The 13,886-nt window shown below is 40.3% G+C and overlaps 1 protein-coding gene across 4 annotated transcripts in view; it reads left to right on the forward strand.

Annotated features, from left to right (window-relative positions):
• Positions 1–13,652, forward strand: part of LOC120526236 (tyrosine-protein phosphatase non-receptor type 22-like) — a 203,716-nt gene extending 190,064 nt beyond the window's left edge. For 3 of the 4 annotated variants that reach the window (XM_039749296.1, XM_039749299.1, XM_039749298.1), the window contains one exon: positions 13,242–13,652. In XM_039749296.1, coding sequence (XP_039605230.1) covers positions 13,242–13,303 — 62 coding nt within the window. In that variant the 3' untranslated portion in view covers positions 13,304–13,652. Of the gene's footprint in view, positions 1–5,196; positions 5,362–13,241 lie in introns of those variants that run through there. The other variant, XM_039749297.1, reaches the window with a different exon arrangement.
• The last annotated feature ends 234 nt before the right edge of the window (positions 13,653–13,886 follow it).

The raw sequence follows: 13,886 nt of genomic DNA on the forward strand, positions 1-13,886 counted from the left end.
TATAATTCTTTTCATTTATATATTCTGCATTTATCACTACTCAAAGCGCTCAATGCAGCAGCAGCAACATAAAAGACAAGGATATCAGACTTGGATGACAAATAATACAATCAATCAATAGACAAATAAAAAAAACAAACAAATATTGTGCAGAAAAAGCGAAGTATTTAGTTTGGCATGTCAGGAGAAAGCATTGAATTGTCTTATAACAGTGGGCAGAAAAGACCCCGGAGGTGCTTCTTAGCACACCGTGATGAAGCCAGTGACTAGAAAGAGTGCTCCAAGAGAATGCCTCCTGGAAGGGATGGAGCGTATTTTCATGATGGTATCCAGTTTTGTCACAATCCTCTTTTCCACTATAGTTTCCAGTGTGTCCAGGGTTTACCCAGCAATGGTGCAGGCGTTCCTGATAAGTATGTTACTCTTTATGAGGTTCAGTTGCTCCCCTAGGACACCACAGCGTAGAACAACACACTGGCTACTATAGACTGCAGCTTGCTGCATTGCATGTGCCATGGTGGATATACTGGTGTCCTGACTGGGATGGAAGGTGAATCCTTGCCCAACCGGGAAACTGTAATGGAAGGACAATGTGAGAGGAGGTGCATCCTGGCTGTGTTGGTTATTGATTCCTATTCCAGTCACGATAAAAGGATAATAGATGGACTAGGGGATTCTGAACAGTTCCTCCCCCAGTATGAGTGGGGGCAAGTGCTCCTCTGGTTTGCCTCCAGCCTGGACACCCGCCGCATTGCCTGGAAATTGCAGCTGTCGCCAGGTGGTGCTGTTGGCAATACTGTATATCTCAATAGACTGGGAGGCTTCTGTATGACCAAGAAGTGTTTGCATTATGTGAGGCTGCTGCCTGGAAGTTCATAGTGTCAAGTCCACTACAACTCCTAAATCCTTCTGATAAGGTGTACTGTACTTTCAATGTTTAGACCTCCCACTGTGTATTCAAAACTAACACTTTTACTTCCTTCATTTAATGCTTTACATTTACTAACGTTAAATTTCATGTGCCACAAATCTGCCCAAGCCTGTATGCTTGTCCAAGTCCCTCTATAAATGTTCAGAGGATTACAGATTATCTGACCATCCACCTATTATGGTATCATCTGCAAACTTAACCAGCTTGTTACTTCTAATCCTATCCAAATCATTTATTTATATTAAGAAATAGCAGCGCCCCTAGCATTGACCCCTGCTGGACACCACTCTTAACATCGGCCAGTTCTGATGAGGTTCCTCGGACCATCACCCTCTGCTTCCTGTGTCTGAGCCAATTCTGCACCCATCTAAAAACATCACCCTGAATTCCCACTTCTTTTAGTTTGATGTCCAACCTCTTATGTTGCACCTTATTAAATGCTTTCTGAAAGTCCAGATAAATGATAAGCTCCACTTTGATCGTATCCTTTAGTTGCTTCCTCATTGAATTTCAGCATGTTGATAAAACACAACCTCCCTCTCCTGAACCCATGTGGACTGTTCAGTAAAACTTCTTGCCAGGTGTTGCTCAATCTTATCCTTAATAATTCCTTCCATTAATTTTCCTGTTATGTACAGTGCATTAAGCTTGCTGGACTATGATGGGTTGGATCTGTTTAATCACCCTTTTTATATAAATAGATAATGTGGAGTGACTTCCTAAAAATATTTGTCAAGGTTTATATATGACATTGAGAACCATATTAAGAACTCAAGGGTAAATACTGTACAGTATTAACTGGTCCAGGTGATTTGTTTGATTTCAGCCTATTTAATCTCAGCACCACGTCTCCCTCTACATTTTCCAAATCACTCAGAACCTGCTTAGGAGTTCCATCTACTGCTGGGAGGTTATCTACTTTGTTATATGTAGAGACCTCAGAAAAATGCGAATTATGAGTGTCCGCTATTTCATCGTCTGTATTTTTGAATTCTACTTTACTATTCCAGATGCACTTCACCTCCTCCTTGACTGTTCTTTTACTACTACAATGCTGAAAGTCTCTCTTTGGGTCATCTTTCACCTTATCTGCTATATTCCTCTCTAACTGCCTTTAGCATCTCTAATATCTAATATTGCCCTAATGTTGTCATATGCCGTATGATTCACATTAACCCAATGCAGAGTTTTTTTTTTCAATTTCCTACAAATTCCAAATTTAGGTATGTACCTGTCCTGCATTACATGCAAACATTTTTAAACCAATTCCAGTGTTCCTCAACTATTTCCACATTTTAAAGCTTATCCCAGTCTATCCTCTTTAGATATTGCTGCATCTGCTCAAAATTTGCCGCACCAAATTTAAACTTAACAGTTTGTCTTTGCCTCCACACTCTGCCAAAACACTTCAAACTGTATTATATTATGGTAACTTGACCCTAGTGGTTCGATCACCTTTACACCCTCAATTCTATCCTGATTATTACAAAGTACTAAATCCAGACTGGCTTTGTCCTGTGTTGGTGCTTTAACATACTGTGTTAAAAAATAGTCACTGATTGCTTCTGAAATCTCCTGCTTTTGGGCTCCACTATTTGCAAGGTTATCCCAGTTAATATTTGGGTAGTTAAAGTCTCCCATGACTATATCATCCCACTGTAAACTTGCCTTTTTAATATTACTAAAAAATGTGCATTGAAAATACTGTCTGCATGGGGCACACTCCTAAAATAAGATGTCTTTCCCTAATGCTTTCCAGACTAAGCCATGTGTCGTCCTAAAGATGGGGCTCACCGTCCAACTGAAGAGGACATGCATTTAAATTCTGTTTGACATAAACAGCAACCCTGCCTCCTTTTCTGTCCTGTCTATTCTTCCTAAAATGTGTATCCACATCTTTTGTTACTTAGCCAGTTTTCTGTTATTGGTTTCATATCATAATTATGCTGTGCCACATACAATTCAAACTCACTGGTTTTATTTTTGATGCTTCTAGCATTAAGGCAAGCTATTTTTAATGTGTTACTTTTACATTTAAATATTGGGTTAGAATTTACAATGCTATGCATGTTTATTTTGACACTATTGCTTGTTCCTCCATGTACAGTTCTAAACCTGTCCTGTCCTAAACTCCCTGCCTCCCCATATCTTAGTTTAAACAATCCTCGACTAACCTATTCATACGTCTCCCCAACACATATAATATATATAGCAGACCTATAAACTTTTTCCCTTCTACCCAACACCAAGATTTCAGCAAAGCGTTAACCCTTCCAATCTCCTCAGTCTTACCTGGACTGGCATGTGGCACAGGCAGAACTTCAGAGAAAACTACCTTGTCAGTTCTGCTCCTCAGCCTGGCACCTAATTATTTAAATTTGGATTGAAGAAATGGCAGACTATTGCTATGTATGTCATTTGTTCCAACATGGAAAATGACAACTGAATGCACCTCCATCTCTGGCCAAGAGCCTATCCACCCATCCAGGTGTGTCTCTGGAGCAAACCTGTGCTTCAATTCCCCTAATGACTGAGTCCTCAACTATCACTACCTCTCTCTTTCTGAGAAGTGTTTTTGAGGTGACCCGTTGAGACTCCCCATACCTGCCTACTACCTCAGAATCTTCAGAGACACCATCCAGATCTGCAAGGACCTTAAAACACTGATATATCCAATTCTGGGGTTGATCCCCCTGGACAGTGTGCACATCTTTACTTTGTGCCTTTTGACCATGACCCACCAATCTCTACTTCTCTGGTCTGGAATCTCCTCTCACGCCACCTTAGGGGTGCACACTCTCTCTCTAAAGGACACATGGGCCAGGTCTGCAAATTCTCTACAACAATGCAGGCCAGCCAACTCATCTTCCATTTCAGTGACCCAAATCTTGAGATGCTGGATCAGCTGGCACCCCCTGCAGATGTAGCCCTTATAGAAGACTGGCCTTCTCCTATCCATCCTCTAAAACATCCAGCATCCAACAGGGCTTGCATTGCACTGGCCTCATTATTACAATTTTACTTTGGATTATAAAATGGCTCAACATATATTATATATGTTTAAATTAAATTATTTCACTTAAATCAGGGGCTCTCAACGTCGGTCCTGGGGACCCCCTGTGGCTGCAGGTTTTTGTTCCAACCAGATTCCTAATCAGTGACAACACCTGATAGCACTGATCTCATTTAATTAGCTGGTATTATTTTTCTTTTATCTGACATTCAGAAAAACACAGCAGCATGATTTTTACATTTATAAGACATTTATAAATATTTCTGCTTTTGCTATAGATTTAAATGCTTAACTCTCTTTAGTTGATTTCATTATACTTTACCCTTTCTCTGTGCACTTTTTCCCCCTTCACTGTATCTTAATAATGCCAATTAAGGACGAGCAGAGCAGACACGCTGGCAAACAACTCTGAATAATCAAAGGCTGCAGCTACTTTAGCGTCAGACCCACTAATTAGTAAATAATGGATTAATTAAACAATTAGAACACCTAGAAAAGTAGAATGAAAATCAAGATGAAAATACTGTTAAAAAGAAAAAAAATACATTATTCCTATATAACTGCTTGGTACATTTTAATATATATATATATGTTTTTAGCAAACTTAGTTTTCTAATTAGACCTGGGTTCACTTCCCGGGTCCTCCCTGTGTGGAGTTTGCATGTTCTCTCCGTGTCTGCGTGGGTTTCCTCCGGGCGCTCCGGTTTCCTCCCACAGTCCAAAGACATGCAGGTTAGGTGGATTGGCGATTCTAAATTGGCCCTGGTGTGTGCTTGGTGTGTGGGTGTGTTTGTGTGTGTCCTGCGGTGGGTTGGCACCCTGCCCAGGATTGGTTCCTGCCTTGTGCCCTATGTTGGCTGGGATTGGCTCCTGCAGACCCCCGTGACCCTGTGTTCGGATTCAGCGGGTTGGAAAATGGATGGATGGATAGTTTTCTAATTAATATATTGTTCCTTAAACACAGAACTTGGGAAATATCAGTTCACTTAACTGGCCCAGGAGTTCAATTAAAAACAGAAGCTGGTTGGAACAAAAACTGCAGCGACAGGGGGTCCCCAGGACCGACGTTGAGAACCCCTGACTTAAATGGTAAAACTAAAAGAAAATTTAAGCTGATACAATTATAGAACTGCTACAGTTATTTTATACCTTCTGACCCCTTAAGCTCCTGTAATATTCTCTCCCTTGACTGCCTACATACATGTACTGACCACATCAGATTTTTTATTAAGAACTGCACTTTTCTTCACAGGCTCAACATGATGAATTGTATACAATAATGGAAAGAGAAAACTACATCCACAATAGCATAATGCTGAAGTAAACTGTGCTGGTTGAGAGGCAATGGATAATGCAAGAAAACCACACATACAAAGAAAATGAACTCTGGAGCTTTAGACAGAGAGAACTGTATTTGTCCCTTGGGAAAAAGTTGGCTTTCACAGAAGCACATTAAATAGATCAGCATCTTGAGAACCTCTGCTGTATAATTTGTTGGCTGAAAGTACTCTGTGTTGGTGTGTCAGAGAGAGGATGTGCAGCATTGTCCATAATGGCACTCAGTTTTGTTTTCATTCTCTCCTTCACTATAAACTCCAGGGGGGTCCAGAGTGTGGCCTGTAAGTAGCCTGTTGAATCAAGTGGTCCTCTCTTGAAGTGATGTTGCCAGCAAAGCACACCACAGCGTACAAAATTGAACTCGACGATATGAAGGACGTCACTACCCACATTAAAGGAGTGCAGTGTCCCAAGTAAAAAGAACTTGCTCTGCTATTTCTTATTTAGCTCCTCTGTGTTGCGAGACCAGTCCAACCTGTATATGATATATATGAGAACATGTAATTAGCAAGAGTTACATTTTTGCCAAGAAAAACACATAAATAAGTGCCAAAAGAAGGTGTTTCATTTGAGGATTTTATGTTTTTGTCTCTCTACAGTTTAAAAATACAACTGTAGAGCAATGAATCTACATGTGACAGACTATTTTTAATGCATATAGAAATTTAAACAAAACCATATTCATAAATATATGGAAAAATAGTGTTTAAAAAGTAAAAATAAAAAATATATATTTGTCAATGTATGTCAACCAACGTTGGCTTAACAAGTAAATGGATTTCTAATTGCTGGGCTCCTACCTTGCGGCTTCTTTTAGTTATACGGCCTTATGATCTTTATAGGTTTCTTTGTATTAAATTGTTTGGAGGGCAGTTTTTTTTTGTAAATGCTAGCTTTATGTGATATTTTTAGTTTATCTACCCAGCACATTAATATCTCATATTTTCAAATCTGCTTAATCCAGTTCAGTCTCATAGAGTGGACACTGGCTGCAAGGCTGGTGACAGCTCTGGATAGGACAGTAGTCCATTGTAGAGCCCACTCACACAGTGCCAATTTCGTAAACCGGGTTGAAACCCATGCAAACTTGGGGTGAACATGTAAATTTTATATGGACAATAAGTGGGTTAGGGATTTGAACAAAGAATGTTGGATTTGTGAACTGGCAGTCCTACCTACTGAACCGCCATCCCACACACTTTATACCTTTTAAAATTTTACAAATTAAAGAGATGCCTATGTGCTCAGTGTAGGCAGTCGCTATGAATTCCTTGGCAAACAGCTAAGAAAATTACCATATATCATATTAACTGTTAGACTAAAACAGAGATATTCAAGAGTGCTGGGGCCAACTTTAGGGAACCCTGTATAATTATTAAATAATCAAAAATAAATGTGTGGGAATACACAGAAACTGACTTCTTCAGACACAAGTCCTATATCAAATACCCAAGATGGCGGTTCTTCTGGTCATATGGTAACTAAACGGGAAGAGGTGGGTCCAGGTGGACAGACACCAAAAGTGATGTTGGTGGGGGAGAGCTATCAATCTCCCGGTCTGCACAGGGAGAAAAAGAAATAAGGTTATCACACAGTGCCATCCCCTGGAGCGGTGGAGAATGACCATCACCAAAGCACTTAAGGTGTCTCATATAAGCATGCATGTGGCAAAGCTTAGCTTAAGAGCAGCTATAAGCTGCAATCTCAAATAATACAGTAGATAGATATTGTGTGCTTGGTGTGTGGGTGTGTGCCCTGCGGTGGGTTGGTGCCCTGCCCAGGCATTTGTTCTTGCTTTGCTCCCTGTGTTGGCTGGGATTGGCTCCAGCAGACCCTCGTGACCCTGTGTTCGGATATAGCGGGTTGGATAATGGATGGATGGATAGATAATAAACCAGAAGAAATTAAACATGAGATTTTGATAAATCCTACCATTCTATTGAGCATTTCTCTATATTTTCACACACCCAAAATTAACATCAGTAAGTCTTTGTAATAATACTTATATTATAATTGGGTCACCGATGTAACAAATGCTAATTTTTGTTTTTGAAAAGCAGAACACTTCATTGTCTGTTTAGCCAATACAGAAACCACTCCAAGAGTATCAATGTGTAATTTTCTAAGCCATAAATTGAAACCTCGGCTTACAGTTTTACTTGACACTAATTAACGTTAAAGAATTCAATATAATGTAGTAATACATGACAGGATGTATGTTATTGTTATTATGACACTTTATTAAAAAATGCAGTAGTTTCAGCGGACTCACAAAAGACCTAACTGAGTGAACTAAAGATCTTCTGTAACTGAGGCAGATATTAACTATTAGGGTTATACCACCATCTGCATAAAGAGAATTACACATTGAACACAGTTACAGAATTGTAATTGATTCCACCTAACAGAATCAGTTTGGCACAATGAACATTTCATACAGCAAAATAATAATTATGGTGCAAGTTTCAGCAGGCTTCCAGTTCATTTACACTTTCTTTTATTTCACAAATCCGCTTAAAAGCAAATTGTTAGATCTATGGATAACTTCATTTAGATAAATTCCAATATTCTATTCATTTTAGAGAGTTTGAGGCTTCCAGGTCTCTTCAATATGGATTTGTCTTGCATACAACAGTTAGTACACGTGGGCATTCTGACTATAATTCTGAAAGTTAATGAAGAGAATACAGGATCTTTTCACTGAGACAATGCACTAGGAATCCATTCATTAAATACAAAGGATTCAAAATCAGTCTCTCTCAGAGGCATTCCAACTGCTGGTTTAACTAGCATTTACTTATCACTCGGTGATGGACTGGCACCTTGTCCCAGGGGATGTTCCTGTCTTGTGCTTGCTGGGAAAGGCTCCATCCTCCCAGTGATTCTGCTCAGGATAAGCAGGTATTAAAAAAAGGATGGATGAATGAACTATTTGAATGCATAAATAATTTGGATTAAAAAAAAAAAGAAAATTTGACATCTTTAATTAGGAACATAAAATATTGTGACATCCCGTTGAATAAAACACACTCAAGAGCCGTTTGTTTGTGGGAGTCTTTCAAATACCAACTGGCTTTTTATTAGATATGCTGCAATATAAATGGTGCCCTACCTCCACCCATTGTCTGGGTGTAATAAGTTTAATATGTCACTGTGCTCTGTACAAAAAATATTTCATAAATCTACAGTATTTTTCTTTCTATTCACATGTAAAGCTAACACAAAGCCATATTTAGCACAGAGGAGTTCACCATATAAGAACTGCTAGGCAAGCATTTTAAGAGAAGGCAAGTTAAGGACAACTGCGAAATGGGCAACGTGCACGATTTCTGTATCAAACTCAGCATGAAATTGTATCCTCTCTTTGCCTTGTGTGTAAATGTATTATTCACCTACGTGGGGGCCTGCACATGAAGAAAGGGTATAAAGCCTTGGAACATTGCCCGGCTCTACCTTTGAAGCTGACGGACAGATGGGAGGCTGAAGTGAAAGGTCACGTGGTCAGGCTAGATATAGGGCGGTGACGTGACACCAATAGGGTCATGAGAGAGAAGCGGGGAACGCAGTAGTCCAAAGGAGAAACAGGAATCGAGAAAAGTGGTGTGGAGGTGTATGGGAGGCTGCAGGCAGCGTGGGGAAGGGTTTGGAAGAGGAGGAATAGGAATCGAGAAATGCCATGTGGGCTGCATGTGGGGGGGACCAGGTTTGAAGAGGAAGCAGGACGAACCAGAAGAGAAATATATATGTCTCATATATACAGTGCATCCGGAAAGTATTCACAGTGCATCACTTTTTCTACATTTTGTTATGTTACAGCCTTATTCCAAAATGGATTAAATGATTTTTTTTTTCTCAGAATTCCACACACACAAAACACCCTATAATGACAATGTGAAAAAAGTTTACTTGAGGTTTTTGCAAATTTATTAAAAATAAAAAAACTGAGAAATCACATGTACATAAGTATTCACAGCATTTGCTCAATACTTTGTCAATGCACCTTTGGCAGCAATTACAGCCTGAAAATTCTTTTTGAATATGATGCCACAAGCTTGGCACACCTATCCTTGGCCAGTTTCGCCCATTCCTCTTTGCAGCACCTCTCAAGCTCCATCAGGTTGGATGGGAAGCGTCAGTGCACAGCCATTTTAAGATCTCTCCAGAGATGTTCAAGTCTGTGCCACTCAAGGACATTCACAGAGTTGTCCTGAAGACACTCCTTTGATATCTTGGCTGTGTGCTTAGGGTTGTTGTCCTACTGAAAAATGAACCGTCGCCCCAGTCTGAGGTCAAGAGCGCTCTGGAGCAGGTTTTCATCCAGGATGTCTCTGTACATTGCTGCAGTCATCTTTCCCTTTATCCTGACTAGTTTCCCAGTCCCTGCCGCTGAAAAACATCCCCACAGCATGATGCTGCCATCACCATGCTTCACTGTAGGGATGGTATTGGCCTGGGGCCTCATGCATAATGCCGTGCGTAGAATTTGCACTATAACATGACGTAAGCACAAAAGCTGAAATGTGCTTATGCACAGAAAAATCTAGATGCAGGAACCTGTGCGTACTCCAACTTCCACGTTCTTCCGCTCCATAAATCCCAGTCAGCATGAAAAGTAATGCTTGTGCATGCGCCATCTGCCCTGCCCCCAACTCCTTCCAGAATTACGCCTCTATGAATATGCAAATCAATATAAATCGCCCTTAAGCTCAGCCTTCTGTGAAAAGACAATGGAAAAAGCAAGAGGGAAAATGGAAGAATTTCAGCGAATACCAAGAGGAGGCAAGGAAAAACGTACTATTTGTTGGTTTAAACAGTGGTATAAACAACAAAAAGGAAGTTGATCGCCTGACATAGTCGCACAGTGCCCAAAACAAAAAAGAAGTTGTCACATATCAAAGTCGCCGTGAAAAGGCGAGTCATAGCCCACTGTCTGAGTGTCATATGAAAGCTTATTAGGGTACAGAGAAAAAAAAAAGGCACACAGTAGGAAAAAAGCACGAAATGTCAACTTCAATCTCGAAATTTCCACTTTAATTACGTAGTTTATTTTGTCATTAAAGTAGAACATCATAAATTTCATCTTAAAATCGTTTAATTAATCAGTTTCTCAAATCACATCGTAATTAAAGTAGCACATTAAATGCTTTGTTTTGTATTTGATCTTTCATGTTCTCTATGTGTGTGAATCATTATGTGCTTCCGCTGTCTCTTTCTCCGATAGGACACAGAAACCATTACATTCATGATATTACAGCTCTCTGAATAATTAAAATACTGAGATGAATACGCGATATCTTTTTCATGATGATAGGAGTTAAAGCATGTTATTAAACAGGGGAATACGGTGCGTGATTGTGCGACCTTCGATGAAATTATTGTAGCAGTACTGTTTCTTTCAAATGTACTAATCTCCAATTCCTGTGCTTACTTTTCTTTCTCCACATACCCAATCGCCACACAATTAGCTCTGTAATAGACGTTAAGCCATCTGTAAGCTTACAACGACGATTCTTGAAAACTTTTAAGGAACATTGAAATATCTTTGTAGTACAAGTTTAATTATTCTATCCATCTATCCTTCCAGTGTCGTGTCAGCCCCAGAAAGAATACAGCACAAGGTAGGATCAATCCGTGAACTAGCTAGCGCTGCAGAACCGTGTCCTCATGTTTAATTATTAACAATACATATTATTTAAATGAAGTTAAAGTTCTATCTATATAATATAATCAACATATTTTGCTGCATTTCATCTTAAAAATGATATCATCATCATATGTAAATATGCACTTTATAAAGTGGCGCAGGTTGTGCAATATTATAACTGTAGTGCAAGTTTACAGTGGGGTAATTATACTTATAAGTACAAACAGTTTTACAAGGAACACTTGATGGACTGATTGACTGTTTCTGAACCGCGAGGTCAGTACAGGAAAGGATTTGAAACGTTTTGCCGTGGCTGAGGCAGGGTGGGCTTGATGCTGCGTACCGATATTTCTCTTTACGATCAGCTGCTGCTGTGATTCCCCACTCAGATACAGTGACATAAATACTCCGAGTGGTGCAGTGAGAGTAAAATGGAAAAAGATGATCCGCTGTGGCAACCCTTAAAGGGAGCAGCTGAAAGAAGAAAAGAAGGTGCAGTGCGAGTAACAACGCTAAAGCAGTTATGGTGTTTAGAATACTATGGCTATTCCCTGGACAAATATATTGTTACAAGTTAATTACAATCAGATGCATTACACTAATAAACAATATGCAGTTAGTTTCAGTGTATTTATAAAGCCACGGCAGGAATGTGGCTCTAAGAAATAAAGATAAACCACACAGGAACAGTAGCACTGCTTTGACGCTGGGTGCCACCAGTCTGCAAAACCGAGCGGAGAACTTGCGTACGACATGGTATGAGGTACCGTGGAAAACTGTGTGGCTTTACGCCAAGTGTAGGTTTTATACATCGTGATTTGCGTACGCACCGTTTATGCATGAGGCTCCTGGTGATGAGCGGTGCCTGGTTTCCTCCAAACGTGACGCCTGGCATTCACACCAAAGAGTTCAATCTTTGTCTCATCAGACCAGAGAATTTTGTTTCTCATGGTCCAAGAGTCCTTCAGGTGCCTTTTGGCAAACTCCAGGCGGGCTGCCATGTGCCTTTTACTAAGGAGTGGCTTCCGTCTGGCCACTCTACCATACAGGCCTGATTGGTGGATTGCTGCAGAGATGGTTGTCCTTCTGGAAGGTTCTCCTCTCTCCACAGAGGACATCTGGAGCTCTGACAGAGTGACCATTGGGTTCTTGGTCACCTCCCTGACTAAGGCCCTTCTCCCCCGATCGCTCAGTTTAGATGGCTGGCCAGCTCTAGGAAGAGTCCTGGTGGTTTCGAACTTCTTCCACTTACGGATGATGGAGGCCACTATGCTCATTGGGACCTTCAAAGCAGCAGATATTTTTCTGTAACCTTCCCCAGATTTGTGCCTTGAGACAATCCTGTCTTGGAGGTCTACAGACAATTCCTTTGACTTCATGCTTGGTTTGTGCTCTGATATGAACTGTCAACTGTGGGACAGTTGAAGAGAAAGAAGTATGAACCAGAAGAGAAATATATAAGAGATTATTGAGTGAAAACTGATAGTTATCCAAAATTCTTCATTCCCAGAATCTCTCTCCTTCCTTCTGACACCAATCTCCTTTTTAAATTTAAAGGCACACAATTCCCACTCAGACTCGACTTCTCCATGACTATCAACAAGTCCCAAGGACAAACGTTTGCAAACATTTGCATTAATCTACAACAACCAGTCTTCAACCACGGTCAGTTGTACAAAGCTTTTTCTAGGGTTAGATCTTTGGACTCATCTGTCGTCTCTAACAAAACACATATGCACAACTGTGTCTTTCAAGAAGTATTTCCTTCTTCTTGACTTCTGAATTCCTTTCTCACCGTTTTCCGCTCCTATTCTTACACCGCTGTATGCTACGGTGCGCATCGGCTATAACAAAATAATTATTTGCCTTTGTCCGATCTACCCCTAGCCTGCTCTTAACTGTTTGCTCCCTTCTCAACCTGATGCTTTCTTCCTTTCGCTCCAGCAACTATCACTTCCCACTACCCCTCCCCTTTTCTCCATGCACCATTAATTCACCCTGATCCCCGTCACTCAGCTCTGTCTGTAAGGAGGTGCCCCGAACCCTTACTAAGTGTATTTCAAAGAATGTTTTTTAAAAGGAAGACATGCGGGTTTGGTGGCTTAGCAATACTAAATTGGCCCTATAGTGGGTGTTAGCCCTGTCCAGGGATTGTTCCTGCTCTGACTGCTGGGACAGGCTCCAGCAGACGCATGACACTATTCAAGGTAAAATCAGGTTTGGAAAATGGATGGATACATGTTCACCTGAAAAACATGAACTCGCCAATTGTCCCTAACTAAACTTAACGCTTTAAAATGTTTTTTGTCTTCTAGGATTTGGAAGCCGTTTCTCCAAACCCAAAGGACCAAGGAACGTTCCACCTGACTGGGTGTGAGGACTGTGTAATGCAGAGGCAGCAGCTTTTCCTTCTTTACCGTTTTTAAAATTATCCACAGACCTTTCTGTTTTGCATTTTTTAATGTGGCTCTTGCTTTGTTTTCAATTCATCACTAATGGACAATTAGAACGTAACGTCAGTTTATTTCTGTACAGCAACAGTGAAGATGATTGCGAACTTGTCGCTTTACTTTATTAAACTGTTTCCATTTTTTCGTTGGGTCAACTCCACAAATGATCTCAACCGACACAGAGACTTCCTAGTTTCGGCAAAATCTGCACACAATCAGAAGACCCTGAATGACAACTTTGCCACCAAATGGGTTTGCAAATACGTTTTTTTTTTTCCCTCCAAGACCGTCTGCTTAGCTTCCCATGTTGGAGTTATACTTCTGCGCAGCACGTGCACAATCATTTATATATAACAGAAAGGCACTTTAAGATTTTTTTCTCGAACAACGAATGTTTGATTACTTAATAATGGTTGTAGAAAAAGCAATTCATTTTAGATATTTATTTGCACTGTAAAGTGAGGTTATATAATCACTGCATTACATATGCAGTATATTGGTAATGTACTG

This window comes from Polypterus senegalus, chromosome 3 (genome assembly GCF_016835505.1).
Source record: "Polypterus senegalus isolate Bchr_013 chromosome 3, ASM1683550v1, whole genome shotgun sequence".
Classification (NCBI taxonomy): Eukaryota; Metazoa; Chordata; class Cladistia; order Polypteriformes; family Polypteridae; genus Polypterus; species Polypterus senegalus.